This window comes from Phyllobates terribilis, unplaced genomic scaffold (assembly GCF_046119375.1).
Source record: "Phyllobates terribilis strain yellow unplaced genomic scaffold, ASM4611937v1 Scaffold_1__5_contigs__length_1240528914, whole genome shotgun sequence".
NCBI lineage: Eukaryota > Metazoa > Chordata > Amphibia > Anura > Dendrobatidae > Phyllobates > Phyllobates terribilis.
Genome location: NW_027362761.1, coordinates 452,720,644 through 452,747,601, shown reverse-complemented (window position 1 = coordinate 452,747,601; position 26,958 = coordinate 452,720,644). Strand labels below are relative to the sequence as shown.

Genomic DNA, 26,958 nt, shown 5'->3' with positions numbered 1-26,958 from the left:
TGGGCTCTGTGTAATCGCCCGCTACGGCTTCTTGATCTATCTCATCATACTCTGGCTGCAATGCCTCCTCTTTAATTCTCTGCAGAGAGCGTTGCAAAAGACAGACAAGTGGGATGCTGACGCTAATGATGGCGTCATCGCCACTCACCATCTTGGTGGACTCCTCAAAGTTTGTCAGGATGGTACATATGTCAGACATCCAGGTCCACTCCTGAGGTCTTATGTGTGGAGTCTGACCTGAATATCGACGGCCTTGTTGCAGCTGGTACTCCACAACCGCTCTCTTGTGCTCACAAATCCTTTGCAACATGTGGAGGGTAGAGTTCCAACATGTGGGAACAACACACACCAGTCGGTGTTCCGGAAGCTGCAAACGCTGCTGCAACACAGCAAGGGCGGCGGAAGCTGTAGCCAACTTGCGAAAATGAGCTGACAGGCGGCGTACTTTGACGAGCAGATCTGGCAACTCGGGGTACGATTTAAGAAACCGCTGAACCACGAGGTTAAGCACATGAGCCAGGCATGGTACGTGTGTGATCTCGCCTCGCCTCAGAGCCGCCACCAGGTTACGGCTATTGTCACACACGACCATGCCTGGATGTAGGTTCAGCGGTCTCAGCCACAGATCTGCCTGCTCTTTCACAGCTGTCCACAACTCACAAGCAGTGTGAGGTTTATCACCTAAGCTTATGAGTTTCAGCACAGCCTGTTCGGCTGAGGCAGTACTGCAGTGCTTCCAGCTTGTAACTGATGTGGTGACATCTGAGATGGAGGCTGAACATGAGGAGCAGGAGAAGGCTGATGCGCAGGAGCTGTACAATGTGGGGGCAACTCTGACTGACATAGGGCCCGCAATCCTCGGTGTGGGGAGGATGTGTTCCGTCCCAAGGTCCGACTGGGTCCCGGCTTCCACTGTTTACCCAGTGTGCCGTCAGGGAGATGTACCGTCCCTGGCCACAAGCACTTGTCCACGTGTCTGTTGTCAGGTGGACTCTCCCAGTAACTGCGTTGTTGAGGGCACGGCAGATGTTTTGGGACACATTCTTGTGTAGTGCAGGGATGGCACACCGGGCAAAATAGTGTCGGCTGGGGACAGAGTACCGAGGGACGGCCACCGCCATAAGGTTGCGGAAGAATTTCGTCTCCACCAGACTAAAAGGCAGCATTTCCAACGCAAGTAGTCGTGAAATGTGCGAATTTAGGACTGTGGCCTGTGGGGCGTTGGCTGCGAATTTGTGCTTTCGTTCAAAGCTCTGGGATATGGACAATTGAACGCTGCGGTGGGACGTGGACGTTGATGCTGTTTCTTGAGAAACTGCCATAACAAGTGAAGACTGAGAGGAGGGGGCATCTTTGCATGAAGTATGGACAGGGGATTGCCTTGCACGCACAACAGGGGGTTCTATTACACGCACAACAGCGGAAGAAGCAGTGGTGACACCCGCTGACACTGGTCGTGGACCCTGGGGTTCGCCCCACAAAGTCGGGTGGTTTGCTGACATGTGCCTGATCATGCTGGTGGTGGTCAGGCTGGTAGTTTTGCCACCCCTTCTGATGCTGGCATGGCAGGTGGTACAAATGGCCTTTTTGGGGTTATCAGCAGAGTCTTTAAAAAAATTCCAGACTCTGGAAGACCTACCGGTTGTACTGGCAACGTCCCTCGTGTTAGTGTTACGGGGAACTGTTGCCCGCCTTCTGTGTGCGGCCACCACACTGCTTCTTCCTGCCTGTTGGGGTACTCTGCCTCCCTCCCCCTGCGTGCTGCTGGCCTCACTCTGCGTGTCCTCCTGCCATGTTGGGTCAGTTACTAGATCATCCACCACCTCCTCCTCTTCCACTTGCGCACCACGATCCTCCTCCTCACTTCGTGGCAATTGTGTCTCGTCATCATCCACCTCTTGTGACAAATTGCCAGCGTCGACTTCCTGTGGCCGTGGCTGTTCAAATATTTGGGCATCGCTACATGGGATCTCCTCTTCCACCACTTCAAGTGGAGCAGGCGAGGGGCACAAATATGGAAATGGACCAGTGAACAGCTCTTCAGAGTGTCCAAGTGTGGGATCAGTTGCTGTTTGACGACACTCGGCATGGTGGGAGGAAGGAGCATCAGGGTGATGAGGAGTATGCGGTCGAGCCTCTCGGCTACTAAAACTTGACCGTGTGGAAGACAGACCGGAGGTGGTGGTGCCCAGGTAATTGGAAGTATTATCTACTATCCAATTAATAACCTGTTCACACTGATCAGTTCGCAATACTGGTGTTGTAGTGTGCTTCCCTAGTAATTTGGTCAAGAAGTGGGAGCGAGAAGATGTGGCTGTTGGTTGTGGCACATTTTCACCTTGGCCACGGCCCCGTCCTCTACACGCACCATCACCAGAACGTCCAGTTCCACGTCCCTTGCCCATTGTAAATGAAGTAAAATAGCTTACACTCGCACTATCAATGGAAAAAGGGTAATAAAAAGGAGATTAGAACCGTGGAAGAGGAAAACCACAGTTCTATTTGTCTGGCCTACACCAGAATCTTTTAAACAGATATATTTGTGACTGAACAGACAGAGAGACACTATTGCTGTTTTTTTTTTTACGTAAAACAGGCCAAAAGCTGGATAATACAGAGATTTGAACCGTGGAACTGCAAAACCACAGATCTAATTTACTGGCATATACCAGACTTTTTTAAATAGATATATTTGGGGCTGAACAGTCAGCGACACACTCAAACTGTTTTTTTTATGTAAAAAAGACCCAAAAGTGGATAATACAGAGATTTGACCCGTGGAACAGCAAAACCACAGTTCTATTTTTCTGGCCTACACCCGACTCTTTTAAACAGATGTATTGGTGTCTGACCAGTCAGGGAGACACTATTACAGTTTTTGCTTTACGGCAAAAAATGCCAAAAACAGGATAATACAGAGATTTGACCCGTGGAACTGCAAAAACCACAGTTCTATTTTTCTGGCCTACACCAGACTCTTTTAAACAGATATATTGGTGTCTGAACAGTCACAGACACACTCAATTTTTTTTTTTTGGGGGGGGGGGATACCAAAAGGTTAATAAGACGGGTATTTGGACAGTCTGACTGAGGAAAAAAAAATAAAAATAAAGGATTTAGATGAAAAAAAAAATAATTTTTCCTGGCCCCTGAGACCGGGGTGATGAGTCTAGCAATTTGACCAACAGGAGCACACAGGACTGTAATGCAGCGTTTGCTGGTATAAGCACTGAGTCTCCTTATACAGCCTGCCTGCCTGATATCTGGGATGGATATTAGTCCTGAGAATGACTGTTTATTTGATTTGGCAGGCTTTAGAGACCCTACACTACCTATTTCGCACTATATATCTCTCCCTAACTCAGCAGCACTGACCCTACACTGGCTTATCCAGAGCGACTGTGTCTAAGATTGCGGCGCCCGGTTTTAAATACTCGAGGTGACGCTGTGCGGCCAGCCAATCACTGCAATGCCCACAAACAACATGGCTGCGGCATTACAGTGACTGGCTGGCAATCCCTGCATGTTCATTGGCTCTGTAAAGAGCGCCAAACGTGCAGGGCGGAGACCCGAGCTCCCGCCCGAGTAACCCGGAAATGCTCGGTGCTCGCCGAACATCCCGAGTAGCGTGATGCTCGGGCGAGTAATGAGCAGTGCTCGCTCAACACTAATTATTATAGAACAGAAACAGCCATTTTGAACAGGTGTCTGGCTTTTTGTTATGAAAGCAGGTGGCACACATGGTTTGCGGTCCCACTGTGCCACGGAGGCAGGTTTAACTAGGAGGGGCGTAGCCAAGCAGCTACCAGGTGTTCACTGGAGCTCCTGATGGTGGAGTCAGGCTTGGCTACAGGTAGCCGCCAGGTACTACTCCTAGGCAGTCCCCGGTACTGCAGCTGCTGTATGCAGACAAAGATATGGTCTAGGGCTCCGTTCAGAATAATAAGTTCTGAATCCTCGGTAGAATGGTTACTGACATGGACTCGGGCTCCGTTCAGACTACTAGGTTCAGGATCCTCTACAGAACAGTTACTGACACAGAGAGACAAGACTGGTTCAGGTACCGCCGAAGCGGCTTCAGGATAGAGGTGCCGCTGATGAGGCTTCAGTGTTCGGAGACTGGTTGTAGCAGTCCGGATATAAGGGGTACTCAGGCATAAGTTCAGATACACAAGTCTAGTATACTGATTCAGGGACTGGCCACACATGGACCGGGGGATGAGGTTCAGGCACTGACCACACAAGGACCAGGGACTTCAGTTTTAGGACTGGCCGCACCCGGACCAGGGACTTCGGGTTCAGGACTGGCCATGCACGAACCCGGGGTTTGGGTACAGGATTGGCCGCACTAGGACCAGGGACTTCGGATTGAGGACTGGCCACACCAGGACCAGATATTCGGGTTGAGGGCACTGGCCACTGGCCCTCACAACTTCACTGGTAAAACATCACACCACCTAATGATTCACTGAGTTGGTTGGCACCTCCCTGATGTCTTTTAAACAAAATGCCAACCAGCTATTGCCTGGGAGCCATCTTGCAGGTGTACTGTTATACTAAATGCCTCCCAGTGATTGGCTGTGTACATTTAACTATGTGCGTGCTGGAACCCAAACAGGAGGGAAACACGGAGCACACCGTGGACCTTGACGCACGGCCGGGGTAGTGAGTATGCCAATGTCCCTGCATGGAGGGGTAAGGGGAACCATGCAGGGGCGCTGGTAATAGAGTTACACTTGTTAGTCCTTCTCGGTGCATAATATTGAAAAAAAAACAAAATGGGTTATGTCTGGTGCTGTTACTAGTTGTTCTGTCTGTTTGTGATCCTTTAAACAAGATCTGTATGACCATATTTTGAGAGCTTGTTTCAAGGAAATCAACTCTGTGCATCTCACTTTACATCAGTGCTGCAATTGCCAAGTAGAATTAGTCCCAATTTAGTTACAGGTACATTCTTCAACTATGTCATTTCCTGAAGGTAATGTTTTTGGAATCACATCGAATTAACACCTTCAAAACTACTCATCAAGGCAAAGGCACCTTTAAATTTACCCTGTATTACAAGTGTTAGGGCAGGTGGCATATCTAAGTCACATACTGAGATAATATTCTTTTCGAGATTGATGATGTGTTGAAGCCATGGAGATGTAAATGGTGAAAAGCTTTTGAACAGATTGGAGAGGGATAGTATGATCAATATCCATGGTTTGGAGAACTATTTTGTCAATCATTTAATAATTAAATAAAGAGCTTTTAAAGTAAAACATGATATCTCACCTAACATGAACTAGTGCTTCTCATTATGGTTGCTGACTATTTTGACCATGTCTAGCCACCAGACAATTTTACTTTTTGGCACAATGAGATCATCTAGTTAAGAACTGTGGAAATATCAAGCACTCCTGATTTCCAGAGGTTCCCAGATTTGAAGAGGACTTTTAAATACATTGGGCAATCATATTGCAATCCTCTGATTCTTTTTTTTTTTTTTAATATGAAGGCATCTCACTAGGTCCACAGGGTTTAGATTTCTTTAGGAAAAATTAAGACTCCATGAAAAGCGTCTCTTTGGGATGTATATAAGCCTAAAGAGCTACAACTTTATAACCTTTGATGTCTCATTCTGTATATTAATTATGGCATTTCCAGTAATGTCATTACCTATATGTAAGTATGGCTTCCTTTTCTAGCAAGCATGGCATATCTTTTGGTTTGGCATCATTTTCCAGAGTTTCACACCAATAATTTTATTTCATCACCTCTCTGTTGGCTTGGGGACAACTAATCAATTTGTCCTTACTGCTTGGAAAAAATCCATAAGCAGTCACCCGTCATAAGTATTATATAGGTTTGGCTAAATTTCATGTGCTAAAAACTGAAAAATTACAATATACAGTATTTGGGACCAACAAAAATTGTGGGTGAAGTTTTTGTTTAACATCATAAGTTGTGAATATGTGCATTCTCTATTTTTCCATAGAAAAACATCTAACAAATAATTTGGTCTCCAGTTCTTTGTAATATTTAGTCAATGGTCAATCACTAACTCTTAATTATTCTGTTACGTGCTATGGTTATTACCTTGGTAATCCTAATAACCCTATATCTAATTTGTATATTGGCTTACTTTGTAACCGTCTCCTATATACATATATATCATTTTTTTTATAATGCCATTTAAAAGCTAAAGTTTTCTAATAAAACATACCAAGCAACTATAACGTCTTAACAGCTACTAAAGGAGAAAACATAAAAATGATCTAATACACAATATATTTAGATTTATTTTCAAACCATACCTTTGTGTTATAATAATTAGCATAATCACAATCAGCAAATCATTTACGAAGACCCTAATCAGATCCTAGCAGTAAAATCATTTCTGCTTTGCATTAGATTGGATTTCAGCCCCAATACCCTCAAAAGACCCGCCTGCCTTATAAACCTTATACCGCAAATTGTAATTACTCAACAACCAGAAAACTTAATTTAAAAGTTTTTTTTTTGGATCACATACAATTATAACCTTTACATACCTAAATAAGAAGTTACTTTTAGTGTGTGCTACATATACTGCCCATACTGTAAGACATATATGAAATAACCGATGTACTTACTTGAGCAAGTCAGCAAAGTTCTAGCGATGAGACCATCAGGATGCAGCAGTGTTTCGAGCAGCAAGTTCCAATTACAGCATGGTTGGGATAAGAGCAGTTTGAGCTGACCCTGGACTGCCATTTCTTCTGCTGATGGAGTTCTTTCAAAACGTAAGATAAAGAGAGAATAATGTAGTTAATTTATCTATGAAATGAATAGCCTTAAAGTGCAGATGTAATGCTAACTCATTTAAATGTCAATTCCTCCCAGATTACTCAGAAAATGCTTTCATGCTTGCTTACTTTAAAACTGCTCAGGGAAGGAATTACATTTAATCTCAAGTAGCTAAGAGCAAATTAACATTTGGTACGCTGCCAGATATGTTACTGACACAAAGTAACTTCACTTATCCATTGTGTAGAGCCATGTAGGTTCTTGTTGTAGAAGGTAAAAATTAGAACTTTTTGTGCATGAATAAATCTGCCTACACCAAGCTTTACCTCCGTGTCACAATACCCGGGAGGTGCACTCAAATTAATTCAGTTTGCTGAAAATCATTTTGACAAGTAAGGGGCTAATCTAAAATATAGTATTCAGTGATTCATTGCTATACATTGCCAAAATACCGCTACGTGAGATTGAGAGAGCAACGGTACCGGTCAGAGGGCCCTATTCTGTGTGTTTAGGGATGGATTCACACAGGAATTTTCGATAAATGAAGGGGTTAAACCTTTAGGATAGTTTCACACCGTGTTCTTTTTTTTTTTTTTTTTTACAAATATTAATGTGGCATTCGAAAAGAAGTGAAAAAGAAAAAAACTTCTACTTCTCCACATTTGACTTCAATTAAAACAACTGTAATAAAAAGTAGCAATGTTTTATTTCCAGGGTGTGAAAAACCACCCCTAGGGTATGTATGTGCACATAGCGCCTTTCTCAGGCGAATTCTGCCAAGAAGCAGCTTGAAAAAGCATTGCAAAACTGCCACAAAAATAGACATAATGCACAGTAATATCAAAACGACATTGCTGTGAAAATATTCCGTCTTATATCACTTTTAACCACTTCAGAATTCGGGGACCTTGAAGCAGTTAAAAAGTCAATGTTTTAATTTTTCAAGCAGTTTTCGAAGGCGCCCGCTCTCTATAATTCACAGAATAGAGAGAAGGATGCAGGTGGCGGAGCCGCTCTACGAATGTCGGTGAAACCGCCTTAGAAAACGACCGCCAGCTTCCTGGAGCAGCTTCTCCTGTGAAAACTCTAAATTACACCAACTAAATAACATTGTCTGCACATAGCTATAGGCTGAAGTCGCACATAATTGGAGGTGCAGCTATTGGAGCTTTTTTATTTTTTATCAAAAGTTAGAAGTGGATTCGGCATTGGAGGAGTACAAGTCTTTACTTTATATTTTTCATTCATACTTTTCTTCTCCACTTGGCCCAAACTACGATGACAACTTCTCCCCGTGAATGACGAGTTTCCCAAGGCAAAATTGCATCATTTTGTTTCTACAGCTGTACATAGCAACACAAATAAACACAAACCAGAGCCCAGATTCTCTAAGGCTAAGCTCCTCAGTCTGGGACTGTTCACTAGACATACTGTATGTGGACAAACTGTTTCGTTTTGTTTGCACTGCAGCATACAATCAGGGTAGGCCTTGGCCTGAATGCTACCTATGCAAAATTGTCCTTCGGTGCCCCCTCCCTATTTATTTTCTACCCGGTTTCCTAGTACATAAGCGAGGGGAGGAAGCCATTTTTTATATTAAGGAAGAATACCACCAAGTTAATTCCAAATAACCCCTTTTTTAATAAGTCTGGACTCGCACCAGTTAGCAGTGCTGCGAATAATTTCACGGAAAATTTATGCCGAATCATGTAGATATTGATGCAGATTCGCCTCTTATTTTCTTGTGTGTTATGAAAAGAAAAAAAGAATGATTTTGAAATCCATAGAAAAATATACAATACACTGTAAATAACACATCTCAGCTGCTGCAGAACCTCATAATGCAGAACTCTGTTGCTGCATAACCTGATAATACATGTCAGCTGTTCCAGAACCTCATAATACACACCTCGGATGCTGCAGAACCTCATAACACACACTTCAGCTGCTGCAGAACCTCATAATTCACCTCAGCTAGTGCAGAACCTCATAATACACACCTCAGCTGCTGCAGAACCTCATACTATACCTAGAGGAACATTGGTCTGTAGTCCAAAAAATGAACAGTCTGGAAAATACATTTGGTGTAACTCATCTAAACTGATAAAAGGAAGGACAATGACATCCGGAACCTGACTGGTTGAGAGGAATGACTCGTCCATGTTTTCCTTGTACTAATTGGATAAACATCCATAACATTATTACAGTGCAGCCAAGTACTGCAAAACTATTATAAAGCTCCCATACACCCTCATTGTGGTCACATACAGTATAGTAGTGCTGCACCAATCACAGGATGTTAGAATAAATCTGTCACATGAAATACATTAAACAATTTTTTTTCCAAAGACATACTGATAGGGAACTTAGATTGTGAGCCCCAATGGGGACAGCAATGATTATGTCTGTAAAGGCCCGTTAAATAAAATAGTGCTAGTAATAGTGAGTAAAATAAATAGCAATGATGAGCAAATTTATTCAAGTGAAATTAATTTCTTCACGAATGTTACAAAAATTCATATCCTACAAATTAAGGCTATGTGCCCACGATGCAGAAATGATCCGGATTTTTTTCCTGAGCGTTTCTGCATCTCCCTGGCAGAAAAAAACGCATGGGGATTGTACATGCGTTTTTCTGCCAGGGACAAGCGTATGTCCCGCGTTTTTCACACGCGATTTCGCATGCGGGTTGTCAAGCGCTTTTAGCATCACTTGGAAAAGTGCTTGACAACTTGGCCACACTATATAAATCCATGCAACCGGCATGGATTTATATAGTGTGACCAAGTTAATAGTTAAAAAGAATGGTATACTCGCCTTCTGATGGCCCCCGGTCTCCTTCTCCGGTGCGTCCGGTGTGTTGGGCGGCTCACGGTGGTCTAAAAGGACCTTCCATGACGTCATTTAGTCATGTGACAGGTCACGCAACCGCCGACATCAGCAGTCGCGTGACCTGTCACATGACTAAATGACGTCATGGAACGTCCTTTTAGACCATTGCGAGCCGCCGGGGAGCCAGGACGAACCATACCAAAGACCGGGGTCCATTGGAAGGTGAGTATAATCTTTATTTTTTATTTTAAATTCTTTTTTTTTTACAGGTACTATGGTACCCGGGTCTGGAGGAGAGTCTCCTCTTCTCCAGACCCGGGTACCATCCGCACATTGAATCGCTTAATATCCGCATGTGCACATGTAGTGATGCGGATATTATGCGATTCAATGCAAGTCAATGGCAGCGAAAATGCCGCGATTACGCAAAATTAATGGTAGTGCTGCGGATTTTTCCGCAATGATAATCCGCAGCGGAAATTTCCGCAGCATGTACACAGCACATGCGGATTATCATTGGGGAACATTGCAGACCTTCTACCAAGCATTTTTTAAGCGTTTCGGCGGCGGAATTGCCGCTGCGGAAATGCTTAAAAAACGCATCGTGGGCACACAGCCTTCGGGTTTCATATGGATCATTCACTCCATGTGAATGACACAAACCATCAGCCAATTGCAGCTGCCATTTTTTTTAATCATAGAGGGCAAGGCAAACTATTAAAAAAGGGGCATTTGAGGCCTAGTTACAGTTATATGAAAAAGTTTGGGCACCCCTATTAATCTTAAGCTTATTGTTTTATAAAAATTGGTGTTTTTGCAACAGCTATTTCAGTTTGATATATGTAATAACTGTTGGACACAGTAATGTTTCTGCCTTGAAATGAGGTTTATTGTACTAACAGAAAATGTGCAATCTGCATTCAAACAAAATTTGACAGGTGCATAAGTATGGGCACCTCACCAGAAAAGTGACATTAATATTTAGTAGATCCTCCTTTTGCAAAAATAACAGCCTCTAGTCACTTCCTGTAGCTTTTAATGAGTTCCTGGAACCTGGATGAAGGTATTTTTGACCATTCCTCTTTACAAATCAATTCAAGTTCAGTTAAGTTTGATGGTCGCCGAGCATGGACAGCCCTCTTCAAATGATCCCACAGATGTTCAATGATATTCAGGTCTGGGGACTGGGATGGCCATTCCAGAACATTGTAATTGTTCCTCTGCATGAATGCCTGAGTAGATTTGGAGCGGTGTTTTGGATCATTGTCTTGCTGAAAGATCCATCCCCTGCGTAACTTCAACTTTATCACTGATTCATGAACATTATTGTCAAGAATCTGCTGATACTGAGTGGAATCCATGCGTCCCTCAACTTTAACAAGATTCCCGGTGCCGGCATTGGCCACACAGCCTCAAAGCATGATGGAACCTCCACCAAATTTTACTGTGGGTAGCAAGTGTTTTTCTTGGAATGCTGTGTTTTTTTGCCGCCATGCATAACGCCTTTTTGTATGACCAAACAACTCAATCTTGGTTTCATCAGTCCACAGGACCTTCTTCCAAAAAGAAATTGGCTTCTCCAAATGTGCTTTTGCATACCTCAGCCGACTCTGTTTGTGGCGTGCTTGCAGAAACGGCTTCTTTCGCATCACTCTCCCATACAGCTTCTCCTTGTGCAAAGTGCGTTGTATAGTTGACCGATGCACAGTGACACCATCTGCAGCAAGTTGATGCTGCAGCTCTCTGGAGGTGGTCTGAGGACTGTCCTTGACTGATCTCACCATTCTTCTCTGCCTTTCTGATGTTTTTCTTGGCCTGCCACTTCTGGCCTTAACAAGAACTGTCCCTGTGTTCTTGCATTTCCTTACTATGTTCCTCACAGTGGAAACTGACAGGTTAAATCTCTGAGACAGCTTTTTGGATCCTTCCCCTGAACAACTATGTTGAATAATCTTTGTTTTCAGATCATTTGAAAGTTGTTTTCAGGAGCCCATGATGCCACTCTTCAGAGGAGATTGAAACAGGAGAACAACTTGCAAGTGGCCACTTTAAGTAGCTTTTCTCATGATTGCATACACCTGGCTATGAAGTTCAAAGCTCAATAAGGTTACAAAACCAAAAAAGTGCTTTAAAAAGTAGGTAGGAGTATTTAAAACAAGAAAATGATAAGGGTGCCCATACTTATGCACCTGTCAAATTTTGTTTGAATGCAGATTGCACATTTTCTGTTAGTACAATAAACCTAATTTCAAGGCAGAAACATTACTGTGTCCAACAGTTATTACATATATCAAACTGAAATAGCTATTGCAAAAACACCAATTTTTATAAAACATTAAGCTTAAGATTAATAGGGGTGCCCAAACTTTTTCATATAACTGTATGTTAGAAAGCCTGGCCTGGAGTGAAGAGACCAAACAAAGGGACAGGTGATCACTGAGACAAGTATTATTTTTTTTAAATAAGTTTTTACATTCTAACTTGGTGATGCTCTGGGGTCTATAGAGACCTCAGAATATAATAAGAAACATTCAAAATGCATCAAAAAACTTTGCTGCGGTTCAAATTTCTCTGTGAGAGTAAGAGCACATTAAGTATTTATTGCAAACATTTCTGCACTAAAAACGTGTCTTTTGGCAGGTAAAAAAAAAAGCAGCATAAAATATGCTTGTTTTTGACTTGTGCTTTTTATGCCTTTTTTACTTGCGTTTTTTTCCCATGCATTGAATTGGATAAAAAAACTGCATATACACTGAAAGAATTGACATGCTGCAGATTTTAAATTGCTTCAAATCTGCAAGGAATAATAAGCCACGTGTGCATGAGGCTACAGGAGTATCATCCACTTTGTTGGCACTAGGAAATGCTTCAGTTTGTGACAAAACTGTGTGGCTACATCCCCACGGCCAGAAAACAGCAGCATTTTGGACGCAGCATATTTTTGCTGCGTCCAAAACGCTGCGTTCTAATGCCGTACTTGTTTTTTTTGTCAGTACATGAGGATCCTCCGCATGTAATGACATTTCAGTCTGACAAAATCTGCAGCGGAGACTGGCGTCTCCGCACAGGACTTGACGTGCTGCGGGTGAGTTTACTCAGCGTCAGAAAGAAGCACAGTGGGCATGGGGTTTCTTATAAATGAAATAAAATTAAGAAGTGGGGTAATAGGGTTTGAGTTCATGTCAGCCTTGTATTGGCAGCTGACATGAAGCCCAGGTTAGTAATGGAGAGCGTCTATAAGATGCCCCCATCACTAACCCCATAGTAAAGATTTTGAAATAAACACAAGGTCTGAATCCTTTATTTGAAATAAAAGTCCACATGATTTTAATAATTTATTTATAAATAAAAAACAGTCTACTCACCTAACGCCTAACCCGCTGAAGCCATTGTCCCCTGTAAAAAACAAAATAATAAATAAAAATACTCACTTAACGCCCATTCCTTTTAAAGCCATTGTCACATGTAAAAAAAAATTAAATAAAAAACAACCATATCGCTCACCTGTCTGACGTGATGACATAATCCAGAGTGTCCCACAAATATCTGGGTCAGTTTTAGAGCAGTCACATAAGAAATCACTGATGTGACTGCTCTAGAGGACAGCAGGCTATACACTGACACAGGAGTGTAATCACTCCTGTGTCAGTGTATAGCGCTGAGCTGATGGGAGAGAGGTCACCGGAGTTCAATCAGCTGATGAGCCCCGGTGACCTCACTTACGGCACCACTGCTACGTGAGAATTTTCTCACGCAGCGTCAGTGCAGTAAGTGAGGTCACCGGAGCTTATTAACTGATGAACTCATGTGACCTCTCTCCCGGCAGCTCTGCGCTATACATTTTCGGGAGCGATCACGCTCCTGTCAGTGTATGGAGTGCTGCCAGGTGATCCGTTGGCAATGTGACATTCAAGATTACAGCGGATAGGGGAGTATAATGTGTTTTTTATTTTAATATTTATTTCAACTTTTTTTTTTCTTTACTGTGAGCACAGGCGCAGGCTGATGACAGCTCCCATCAGCTGTGCCGGCTCTCGCTGTTATCAGCGGCAGCAGCCGTAGGCTGATGGGAGGAGTGGTCTCTCATCAGCCGACGCCTGTGACCGACGGTCAATTCTTTGTGCATTTTTGACCCATTGACTTCAATTGAGTCAGTCAAATATGCAGCAAAAATCCACAGCAAATCCGCAAATATTTTTATACCTGCATTTTTGCTGCAGATTTGACTGACTCACTTTAAGTCAATGGGTGGAAAACGAGACAAAACTGCACAAAGAATTGACATACTACAGATTTAATCGCAATGCAAATCCTGAAAATTCCTGATCATGTGCACAGCACTTCAGGATTGTCATTGAATTAGTTGGCCCAATTCTGCATTGAAAAAAACAAACAAGGAAACAGCACCAAAATGCACAGTGTGCACACAGCCTTAACGTGTGCACATACCCTAAAATCTGTGTGATTTGCAAAGTTTGATTCTCAGCAGATCCCCTAATCTCTACTTTTTGCACTTTGCTTCAAAGTGTGCTAAAACAGATGATTGAGTGTAGGTTGTGGTTTTCCCTAGAGATTCCAGCATACACGTAAGTGATTTCTCAATTAAAATCTATTTCAATAATTAGACACTTTAAATATTCTCAGCAAAGTTGTACTGATTTATTTGGCGATTATAATATACCTGACTGACATGATGGGAATGTCAGTTCTAGGAAATCTTGTAATTGCCAATGGACAAAGACAGATCTGGATTAAAGGGAATCTTGTCAGCAGGTTTTTGCTATGTAGTCTGAAGACAGCAGGAAATAGAGGCTGAGACACAGAATTCATTGATGTGTCACTTTTTTGGTTGTGTGCTGTTGTTTACTTATAACTAGAGATGAGTGAACCCGAACTTAAAAGTACGAAAAGGGGTTCGTACTGGACACTTAGTGTCCGGTGCTAAACTCTGAACACGGACTTCTCCGGGAAGTCCGTTGCAATGTTGGGAGTGTAGTGCCGGCGTCCCTGCCCTCTGCTAGGCAGGGACGCTGTTCCCCTCACCGCTCTGCTCTGTGCCCGGCGTCCCTCTCCCGCTCTGCTGGCAGCGCGCGCTCCTTCCCGGCCACTGTGCTTAGGGCGCGCGCGCGCGCCCTCCCTCCCTCTTAAAGGGGCCGCGCGCGCCGTCCTAAGGAGTCCCCGGCCAATGGCCGGAGGACTTTACCATATATAAGGCACCTCCTCCAAAATGGAGGTGCCCGAGCAATGTTGTTGCACTGTTCACTACTCTGCTTCAGCACTCAGGTCCCGTTGCCAGTTACCTGCCAGATTACTGCCTGATTATCTGCTACCTGCCTGCTAGTCTGAGGTCCGACGGTCTGCCTTGCTACTCCTGTCAGTCTGTCTAAGGACCAGCCTGCCCGCTCACCTGGGAGCGCACACCAGCCACCTGCCTTCTTGCCTGAGGTCCGACGGTCTGCCTTCCTACTCCCGTCAGTCTGTCTATGGACCAGCTTGCCCGCTCACCTGGGAGCGCTCACCTGCTACCTGCCTGCTAGTCTACCTGGAGGCTCCGCCGTCACATGCTGTGACCACCTGCCTGTCCAGTGACTCCTGCTCGCTCACCTGGGAGCGCTCATCTGCCTGTCTGCTAGCCTACCTGGAGGCTCTGCCGTCACGTGCTGTGACCACCCGCCTGTCCAGAGACTTCTGCCCGCTCTCCTGGGAGCGCTCATCTGCCGCCTGTCTGTTGGTCTTCCTGGAGGCTCCGCCGTCACATGCTGTGACCACCCATTTAACCAGAGACTCTCGCCTGCTCACCTGGGAGCTCAAGTCTACCATCAGCCGCCACAGGTCGTACCAACCCTTTACCCAGAGACTGCCCCGGTCACTTGCCGTGACCATCTGCCCGTTCACCCAGAGACTGCCCCGGTCACTTGCCGTGACCATCTGCCCGTTCACCCAGAGACTGCCCCAGTCACTTGCCGTGACCATCTGCCCGTTCACCCAGAGACTGCCCCAGTCACTTGTCGTGATCTCCTGCCCGTTCTTCCAGAGACTGTCCCGGTCACCTGCTGTGACTGCCTGCCTGGTCGCCACCCGCTCCCTTACAAGGACTGCCCCCTTGTATAGTAGCTCAGAGGTTCCGCCTCCCAGACCCGTTACAGGGAGCTCCGGGGGAAGTCCGTTGCAATCGTGGGAGCTCCGGGGGAAGTCCGTTGCAATCGTGGGAGCTCCGGGGGAAGTCCGTTGCAATCGTGGGAGCTCCGGGGGAAGTCCGTTGCAATCGTGGGAGCTCCGGGGGAAGTCCGTTGCAATCGTGGGAGCTCCGGGGGAAGTCCGTTGCAATCGTGGGAGCTCCGGGGGAAGTCCGTTGCAATCGTGGGAGCTCCGGGGGAAGTCCGTTGCAATCGTGGGAGCTCCGGGGGAAGTCCGTTGCAATCGTGGGAGCTCCGGGGGAAGTCCGTTGCAATCGTGGGAGCTCCGGGGGAAGTCCGTTGCAATCGTGGGAGCTCCGGGGGAAGTCCGTTGCAATCGTGGGAGCTCCGGGGGAAGTCCGTTGCAATCGTGGGAGCTCCGGGGGAAGTCCGTTGCAATCGTGGGAGCTCCGGGGGAAGTCCGTTGCAATCGTGGGAGCTCCGGGGGAAGTCCGTTGCAATCGTGGGAGCTCCGGGGGAAGTCCGTTGCAATCTTGGGAGCTCCGGGGGAAGTCCGTTGCAATCTTGGGAGCTCCGGGGGAAGTCCGTTGCAATCTTGGGAGCTCCGGGGGAAGTCCGTTGCAATCTTGGGAGTTCCGGGGGAAGTCCGTTGCAATCTTGGGAGTTCCGGGGGAAGTCCGTTGCAATCGTGGGAGCTCCGGGGGAAGTCCGTTGCAATCGTGGGAGCTCCGGGGGAAGTCCGTTGCAATCTTGGGAGTTCCGGGGGAAGTCCGTTGCAATCTTGGGAGTTCCGGGGGAAGTCCGTTGCAATCGTGGGAGCTCCGGGGGAAGTCCGTTGCAATCGTGGGAGTTCCGGGGGAAGTCCGTTGCAATCTTGGGAGTTCCGGGGGAAGTCCGTTGCAATCTTGGGAGTTCCGGGGGAAGTCCGTTGCAATCTTGGGAGTTCCGGGGGAAGTCCGTTGCAATCTTGGGAGTTCCGGGGGAAGTCCGTTGCAATCTTGGGAGTTCCGGGGGAAGTCCGTTGCAATCTTGGGAGTTCCGGGGGAAGTCTGTTGCAATCTTGGGAGTTCCGGGGGAAGTCCGTTGCAATCTTGGGAGCTCCGGGGGAAGTCCGTTGCAATCGTGGGAGCTCCGGGGGAAGTCCGTTGCAATCTTGGGAGTTCCGGGGGAAGTCCGTTGCAATCTTGGGAGCTCCGGGGGAAGTCCGTTGCAATCTTGGGAGCTCCGGGGGAAGTCCGTTGCAATCTTGGGAGTTCCGGGGGAAGTCCCTTGCAATCTTGGGAGTTCCGGGGGAAGTCCGTTGCAATCTTGGGAGTTCCGGGGGAAGTCCGTTGCAATCTTGGGAGTTCCGGGGGAAGTCCGTTGCAATCTTGGGAGTTCCGGGGGAAGTCCCTTGCAATCTTGGGAGTTCCGGGGGAAGTCCGTTGCAATCTTGGGAGTTCCGGGGGAAGTCCGTTGCAATCTTGGGAGTTCCGGGGGAAGTCCGTTGAAATCTTGGGAGTTCCGGGGGAAGTCCGTTGAAATCTTGGGAGTTCCGGGGGAAGTCCGTTGCAATGTTGGGAGTTCCGGGGGAAGTCCGTTGCAATGTTGGGAGTTCCAGGGGAAGTCCGTTTCAATGTTAGGAGTTCCAGGGGAAGTCTGTAGCAATGTTGGGAGTTCCAGGGGAAGTCTGTTGGAGAGAGAGATGGAGAGAGCCACATGCATGCCTGGACATTACAGGTACCCCTGGACAAAAGGGTACATAAAAAGCCCCTGTTCATATTTCTTTTAATACTTAAGACTGTGGGGAATAATTTTATTTTGTAATAATACTGCACTTGAAGTAGTGCGTCAGGCATAGATATGTATACATAAAAAAATCAATTAATAAATAGATAAAAGATATAAATGGGTTCTAGCATGATTTGTACAAATTTACTCAGATTAAGAAGCTTTTCTTATATTTTTATGAAATTAGGAATATTTACCAGGAAAGATTAGAGGTATACAATCTATGATAAACACAGACCCAATGGGAAATAGCAGATTGGGCTTTGTGTCCTACAGTTTACTTACAAAATATGCAATAATAATTGAGTCAGAAACTCCAAAATTACTAAAATGAAAAAGGTTCCACAAGCTGAATATGATTCTCTCTTTGAAGCACAAGTCATGTGTAATGATTATGATGCTGACAGCAGACTGAAGTGAATGACATTTTACTATTGTCTGATATGTACACAAAGCTCCTGACGCCAGCAAAAAAAAGTCATGTATATTATTAAGTGGATCCATTGTATTGCTTATTGGTATAATTACATTTCATATGCACATGAAGTCCAGGTCAGATTAAGTCTATAAAATATAGCGGAATTTCAAAAGAAAAGATTTAATTTTTTCTAATGGAGTCTGAGTCTACAGCAAATTTCAAGCCTTTCATATATTTGTTATTGGCCTTTGAATTGAAGCAAATAACATATCGGTGCTTTGATATTCCAGAATCAGCATTTCATGCAGCTACAGAATATTTATATATACAATTCCTTGATATAAAGAATATATAGACGCAGCTATCAAAACTTATGCCTCAATGTTTTCTTTACATGTACTACCTACCCATTCAACTGGTAAAAAACCTATAAAATTCACTTTCTAAGTTACATTAAATCTGCATTGCATTGATCCTGATTTTATAGGAAATTTATGATATAAACATTGATATGAGATTACACTGTGCATGGTTATTGGCTGTAAGAAAAGGTATATTTTATATGATTGTAAGTTGGTGACCATCAGAAAAAAAGCTCCTGAATATTGGTGAAAAGTCTCCCCAGGGAATATTACAGATACAGAACAGTTACCAGACGTCTCTCTTGTGATGAACTGTACATCTGAGTGTTCATCACATGACTAGATGGACAGGAAAGGAGAGATCTGAAAAACTAGGAAGAACTGGTACACAAAGTAGAAGAGGTATAGGCAACTACCTGTCTGTTCTACCCGGCACCTTTTGACCGACCCCTCCTCCAGGCGATTCAGCTGCTCCACATCCGCGTAGCAGGTCTTCTTCTTCCGGGCTGCTCTATCGAACAGGCGTGACTGCGGACGTCATGCTGATTGACAGCGGCCTCTCCGCAGTTAGGCAGCGGGGAGCCGACAGTCAATCAGCATGACATCAACAGTCACATCCCCTTAACAGAGTAGAAGGGATGAAAAGCCACTGCTCTATTGACGTGATGTCAGTAGAATCGCCAGCAGAAGTGGTCTGTGACTGCTGTGCTGGCAGACATTGGAGTCAGGCACAACATGCAGATGGTTCTTAGGCCTGTAGTAAAAATATATAGTTCTGGATAACCCCTTTAAATGATGATGCAAACCACATCCAAAAATTGTCCTTTAGTCTGTAGATGGATAGTGTCTTGAGGCCCATGTACACATATGGCTGATGCTGGTTGAACCTGCCGATATCGACAGGCTCAGCCAACAGTCTACTGTGTATGGGGCCTCTCGACACTTTCCTGATAGATGATGTCAGAGGAGATAAGGCGTGTCCCATTTCAATCTGCCAATCCTTTTGTTCTCAGTGAGATAAGCCAGGGCTAGAGGATTTGGATAGTGGCTCTCTGGTATAGAATACAGGAGTTTTCAGTAGAGCGATCACTCCTGCATAGGAAGGAGTTGTAAGAGAAAGCTGCTGGTTAAATAGTACAGAGTCCCTTACAGTAAGTGTCACTAAGTCAAAATGGAAAGAATGGAGGTATTAACATGGAAGCAAAAAACAATTAGACACTCTTTAATCTGATAATGGTGGCAGTACCATTGTCTTAACACCAATATTGTAGAGTGGGTATTATATAGACTCCTCAACCAGTACCTCGAAAGCCACATGCAACCTTTTAGCACTCTGTACTCTTGAAAATACCCATGTACTCTAGTGTCTTGGGGGTATCATAGGATTACTTACGATTGTTCAAAAATGTATGTCAACTTATATGGAGTCTGTTAGGCCCAAATGGCATATTAAACTAAGTATTTACACTACTGTTCAAAAGTTTGGGGTCACCCAGACAATTTTGTGTTTTCCATGAAAACTCATACTTTTATTTATCAAAAGAGTTGCAAAATGAATAGAAAATATAGTCCAGACATTGACAAGGTTAGAAATAATGATTTTTATTTGAATGAATAATTTTCTCCTTCAAACTTTGCTTTCGTCAAAGAATGCTCCCTTTGCAGCAATTACAGCATCGCAGACCTTTGGCATTCTAACTGTTAATTTGCTGAGGTAATCTTGAGAAATTTCCCCCCATGCTTCCTGAAGCCCCTCCCACAAGTTGGATTGGCTTGATGGGCACTTTTTCAGTACCATACGGTCAAGCTGCACCCACAGCAGCTCAATGGGGTTGAGATCTGCTGACTGCTCTGGCCACTCCATTACAGATAGAATACCAGCTGCCTGCTTCTTCCCTAAATAGTTCATGCATAATTTGGAGGTGTCATTGTCCTGTTGTAGGATGAAATTGGCTCCAATCAAGTGCTGTCCACAGGGTATGGCATGGCGTTGCAAAATGGAGTGATAGCCTACCTTATTCAAAATCCCATTTACCTTGAACAAATCTCCCACTTTATCAGCACCAAAGCAACCCCAGACCATCACATTACCTCCACCATGCTTGACAGATGGCGTCAGGCACTCTTCCAGCATCTTTTCAGTTGTTCTGCGTCTCACAAATGTTCTTCTGTGTGATCCAAACACCTCAAACTTTGATTCATCTGTCCATAAAACTTTTTTCCAATCTTCCTCTGTCCAATGTCTGTGTTCTTTTGCCCATATTAATCTTTTCCTTTTTATTAGCCAGTCTCAGATATGGCTTTTTCTTTGCCACTTTGCTCTGAAGGCCAGCAACCTGGAGTCGTCTCGTCACTATAGGCGTTGACACTGGCGTTTTGCAAGTACTATTTAATGAAGCTTCCAGTTGAGGAGCAGTGAGGCGTCGATTTCTCAAATTAGGGACTCTAATGTACTTGTCTTGCTGCTCAGTTGTGCAGCGGGGCCTCTCACTTCTCTTTCTACTCTGGTTAGAGCCTGTTTGTGCTCTCCTCTGAAGGGAGTAGTACACACCATTGTAGGAAATCTTCAGTTTCTTGGCAATTTCTTGCATGGAATAGCCTTAATTTCTAAGAACAAGAAAAGACTGTCGAGTTTCACATGAAAGTTCTCTTTTTCTGGCCATTTTGAGAGTTTCATAGAACAAACAAATGTAATGCTCCAGATTCTCAACTAGTTCAAAGGAAGGTCAATTTTATAGCTTCTCAAATCAGCCAAACCGTTTTCAGCTGGGCTAACATACTTGTGCAAGGGTTTTCTAAACATCCATTAGCCTTCTTACACAATTAGCAAACACAATGTACCATTAAAACACTGGAGTGGTGGTTGTTGGAAATGGGCCTCTATACACCTATGTAGATATTGCAATAAAAACAAGACGTTTGCCGCTAGAATAGTCACTTACCACATTAACAATGTATAGAGAGTATTTCTGATTCATTTAATGTTAGCTTCATTGAAAAAAATGTGCTTTTCTTTCAAAAATAATGAAATTTCTAAATGACCCCAAACTTTTGAACGGTAGTGTAGGCTGTGAGGGGACATAACCACTAATTTATTTTTCGCTGCCTCTGTTGTGAGTTAATCGACTTTATTCCACATACTAATTATGGTGAATAGAAAAAGAGCTTTCAATTCAACAATCCTTTCCGTGTCTGGGTGAGTTGTCCCCTGATGTATCAAGGCAAGCTACAACGTGGCAGAGCGCTGGAGTGCGAAATTCTGCCCACTGGTTTATCACATGTGCACTCCTTCCTGTCTGGCGATTGACAGCACTCGATTTCCCAGAGACAGCTCTGTCTGCACTCTAAGCTCCACATGCACACAGATTTCCCTCCTGTCTTCGGACGCCGCTCGCTGCACCCAGAAGTGCCAGGCCTCAGAGGCAGGAGGAAGGCTTTGTGCGTGTGCACACTTGTACGCCAGTGATATCCTATGCTACATGTATAATGCATTAAAAATACTTGTAACATACAAAAAATGGTGAAAAGCAATACAGAAAATGCCAAATAGAGGAACACACACATGGCCAGGAGAGGTCCCAGGAATCAATGTGCAAGAAAACAACAAAGGCAAAGGGAAATAAACCCACTTTACAAGAGAATACATGATATCCTCAGCTAACGTTGTGATGGTGATACCTGGACACATAAACCTTGATGGTAAAACTGTATATATATTTACAAAAAACTAATACAAATTAACAGCTGGTACATGACAGTATGGCTATTTAAGGATCATGTGAAAAGTGCATTTTTTTGCACATTTTAATTTCAAATCTCCACTGCAAAGAGCAATAGTTAAAATTCAGTAGCTGTAAATGACGTTATGTGTTATGCAACACTAAGTGAAAAACTTCCCATATGCATCTGCTTAAATGGAATTAATAAAAAAGTAATTTATAGAATATTCCGTTACAAATATAGGTTTTTTTCCCCGTAACCAGATGGCGAATGATCAAGTTGCAATATATACAAATTTCTGGCACTTAAAAGGAGATGCAGATTGAAATATTCACAGGAAAGTGATTCGCTCTAAAGGGAGAAATTACATGCTGTAAGAAAACCTTGGCCACCGAACGACCACCGATAGCTGTATAGAGTGGTTCTATGTTGGACATATGGAGAGGCATATGCTAGCTCATTCTCATAACTAACACAGCTCTGTGTGAGCAAGAGGAGCCTCGTAAATGTAAAAAGAAAAAGCTCATGAAACAGAACAGGGCTATAATTTTAACTAAAGGGAATATTAACCAGAGAGAGAAAAAGCATTTACTCTTTTCCCAGAATATTACAACAGATGTAAGGAAAAAATAGGTTACTCTTAACTGTGCTATAAAGCAAATTAAGGTAAAGTAAAGGCACAGTAAGAAAGTTCAGCTAATAGAACCCAAGGAGAGGCTCCAAATAGGAAGACAATTAAAATACTTTTCTAGACCGTAATTTATTGATGTTTTTTATATATAATTAACGGCCACTGTAACATTACACACAGAATCAATTGTCAGATGGTTCACTAAAGTTAGAAAATGTATTTAGAGGTTTGTCCATACAAGCACAACTTAGACTAGGGACCAATGTATTTATTACATGTCCTTTGTTCCTTATGATCTATAGAATCACACGACATTAAAGGGATCCTGTCCTGTTGAACAAGCAATCTGATCTGCCGGCAGCATGTTATACAGCAGGAGGAGCTGAGCAGATTGATGTATAGTTTTGTGGCAAATATTTTGTATAACTTTTATTATTTCAGTCCCTCTTCTTTCTTGGCTAGGAAGTCCAGTTGGTGTCTGTCAATGACTGACAACTCTCTGTATCTGTACACCTAAAGGGAATGCTGTCAATCACTGATAGCACCACCCACTGGACCTCCAAGCCAAAAATGAGCATAGACTTAAATAATAAAATGTATACAGTTTTATATAAATCTGCTCAGATCCTCTTGCCCTATAACATGACGACAAATTATTGCACAATTTTTTTTATGGTTACAGGTTCCCTTTCTATTTATGCTGGCATAAATGATATAGTTAGATAATTAATATGGTTGAAACACAGACACATGTCCATCAAGTTCAACTGAGGGATGGGAGAGGATAAATGAAAGGGGTATAGATATTTCCATAAAGCGTAATCCAGTCTGCCCTAAAGAGCAAGTTTTTCACCCTAATCTCAAGTGTTGATTGACTGGATCAACATTCAGAACAAAAAAATGTACACATGTACATAAGTATTTCTTACTTTCGTCTAAAAAAAATATTCTCAGCTGTTTTCTAAACCATTGACGGTTCCCGCTGTGACCAGCTCCTGAGGGAGGTTGATCTACTGATTAATACAGTAGTTCATATGGTAAAAAAGCCTTGTCCCCTTCCGGAGATTGAATCCTTTCTCCTCCAGATGGAGAGAATTCCCTCTTGTCGCTTGAAGGGCTTTACATGAAAAAGATTTTGACCATATTTTTTGTATGGGACAATATGTAATTGCAAGTTAAAGAGGTTGTCAACAACTATTAACAATGCCTCCATTGATTATGCTGCACGTCACAGCTCAGCATCCACCGCGAGCTTTTCCAACGAAAGCAGAGGAGAGGGAAAGTGCGAGGTGGATGCTGGGCTGTGATGTGTGGTGAAACCCCACCCATCAATCAGGGGGGTGCACGTCACTGGGTCACGCCCGGCTGCAGCCAGAACTTGACATGACATCAGTGGATACCAGAGCCGGCTGCAGCCGGGGTCACGTGATGCCTAGTAAGTGGTCAGCGATAGCGCCACTCACAGGCAAGAATGACCACAGAAGGTATTTACTAAAACACTTGTTTTCACGGTTTAAATTGATCAGGGCATTGTTATTAGTAGTGGACAACCTCTTTAATAATGTCCTCCCTTAGATATCTGTTCTCAATACAAGAACATAACAAATATAAGAAACATAATTCTTTTATTCTTTCTTCATAACCAAGATCCTCCACACCCCTGATCAGATTATGCCTTTGCAGTACTTTTTCTAACTTCAGGTCATTCGTTCTATGAACTAGTGCATAGAACTGAACATATTCCAAAGGATGCCCCACTATCATTTAATAACTTGGTAGTATTATGTACCTCTTAAAACAATATTCATATAGCACAAGTCAGATATTCAGGTTGAGAACCTGCCCACAATAGTTTAAGGTGTTCTCCCTACAATTCAATAGAAAAAGAATAAAGAGGTGGAGTACTCCTATACATATTGAAAACTTATGAAACCACCAAACACCAATTAAAATGAGCAAGTATATTGAGAAAATTTAAAAATGAAAAATATCAAACATATAAAATATCAAGGTCTAATAAGAAGGAAACATGAAAAATTACAAGGAAGGCAGGGTCCAGTATGGAATATGGGAGCAACCTGAGGGAGCCCCAACATATACACCAAGGTAAACAACAACATGTGCACATAGAAACAATTATAGTGCTAGTAAGAACCCCCTGAATATCAGGATAATTAGGTATCAATATATACAAAGTTCAAAATGAAAGCTTACCCATATTGTCCTAGGACCACAAATACCCTCCTCGCTGCCCTGACGCGCTTTTTGCATAACAGCTTTTTCCCTTTGATAATATTATGTTGGCCTTAGAAGCTGCTGATTGACATTGTGCTGTTATTTAGTCTGTGATCTACAAGTAAATCCAGATCCTTCTCTACAAGTGACTCTCCTAGTTTTACTCCCCCTACAACAGATGATGCCCACATATTATTAGTACTGAAATGAATGCTAAAAATAAAATAAACTTAGATGTCTACATTAACAACTCTACTTACGGAAGACTAAACAACAACGAAGCCATTATAAGGACAAACAGGATAAACAATCACATGGCTGCTCCCAAATAGAGGCAATCACAGTGGCTCGGTGGTTAGCACTGCAGCCTTGCAGCGCTAGGGTCCTAAGTTCAAATCCCACCAACGACAACATCTGCAAGGAGTTTGAACACTATGTTTGCGAGGGCTTCTTCTGAGATCTCTGGTTTCCCCCAAAACGCTACATACTGGTTGGGAATTTAGATTATGAGCTTCAATAGGGACAGTGATGATAATGGCTGTAATAAATACTGTAAAGCGCTGTGAAATTAATGCCTCTATATAGGTAATTAAAATAAATTAATAAAGCAGACTAAATGGCCACACTATGGGACCAAATTAATTGGGTTCACTACCCATACAAAGGCGAAACAGACTATACAATATATACTATATATTCTTATAGGTGCAGAGTGTGGCGCCCAGGGGATGGGGACCACTCGGCGCCCGGGCCTTAATGCCTAGTTTTGGGGGGGATGTTGCGGTGGTCGGCTCCCGGGCCCGTACCCTGGGGTCTCTCTTAAAAAAGGGGAAAATGAAATGTCAAAGTTCGTGACGCCACCTGTGGTGTCTGGTGAGGATCACCAGCGCTGCGGCAGCCCACTGAGGCAGGTGTTGTGGCAGCTTAGATGGAATCGCTCCCCACAGGTGGAGCGGGGCCTCAGGGCAGTGATATTTGACGAGGTGCATGATATGGCGGTGACCCAGCCGGGTCCAAGGAAGAACAGGGGACACACACACGGTTTGCTTCTGTACCTTTTACTGGTGGAAATGCAGGTACCGTCTGGAGCGCTGTAGGGTGAGGGGTGCACTGCAGGACTCTCCCCAGTGAGCAGGTGTAGGGCCTCCTGTTTCTTCGCAGCTTAGTGTTAGTCTCTGGCCTGCCTGGAGCTAGGCCTAACTTAGTCTCTGTTCTGCACCGGCTGATCCTGTGGTAGGGCCTTCTGTTGGAGTACACACTCCCTGGTATATGGGGCTTCGATAACTCCTGACCCTGGTATAACAGTCAGCGTTTGGTATTCCTGGGACCTGTAGTTCGCCAGGGGGTTCTGGTTGTCTTCTGCTAGGTATAAAGAATCCCTGCAGACTCGGACACAGTGTCCGGGATATGGTTTCCGGGGTGAGCTGGTAAGGCTCCTCTGCCCCCAATGCTACTCACTCCTCTAGCCTTCGGCCTACTTGGGCCCTCACTAGGCTATACACACTGGAAGTTAGGTGGCTGCCTCTTCTGCTGTTCTCTGAGCGTCAGCAACGCTCCTAGCTCACTAACCTGAGCTGCTTGAGTCTGACTGAGCTCCACTGCAGACTGACCTGTTTTTCTGTGTCTCTCTCTGCAGGAACTGGCTGTGGACTTCAGACTGTTCTGTCGCCACTCTCTTCCTGAGGAGAACTCACAGACTCTCTCCTTCTGTGTCTGAGCAGAAACTGCTGAATCACTCCACCATCCCTATTTATAGCCCTATCAGGCTCCCTCTGGTGGTCTGAGGTGGAAGGTGGAGGTGTGTGTATGCTCTGAGGGCCTCTTGTGGAGAAAACCTGAAATGCACCCCTCCAGGATCTGTGGGTCCATGCACAGCAGGGTGTCACACAGAGAACACTACAAAACCATAGAATACACAGCTATACTACTGATACAGAAACTGGACCGCTCTTTACAGCTAGACTGCTGTGCAGAAATTGATTTTTATTTTTATTTAAAGGAGCCTTCTCAATTTTTCAATATACTCATACATTGTATCATATATTATAACACGCATTATATCAAAGTTATGCTGAATTTATA

At 44.1% G+C, this 26,958-nt stretch overlaps 1 protein-coding gene across 8 annotated transcripts in view; it reads right to left on the bottom strand.

Moving 5' to 3' along the window:
* KIAA0825 (KIAA0825 ortholog) overlaps window positions 1-26,958 on the bottom strand; it is a 580,812-nt gene that overhangs the window by 380,986 nt on the left and 172,868 nt on the right. For all 8 annotated transcript variants that reach the window (XM_073678443.1, XM_073678463.1, XM_073678435.1 and 5 more), the window contains one exon: window positions 6,618-6,757. In XM_073678443.1, the coding sequence (XP_073534544.1) occupies window positions 6,618-6,757 (140 nt within the window). The remainder of the gene's footprint in view (window positions 1-6,617; window positions 6,758-26,958) is intronic.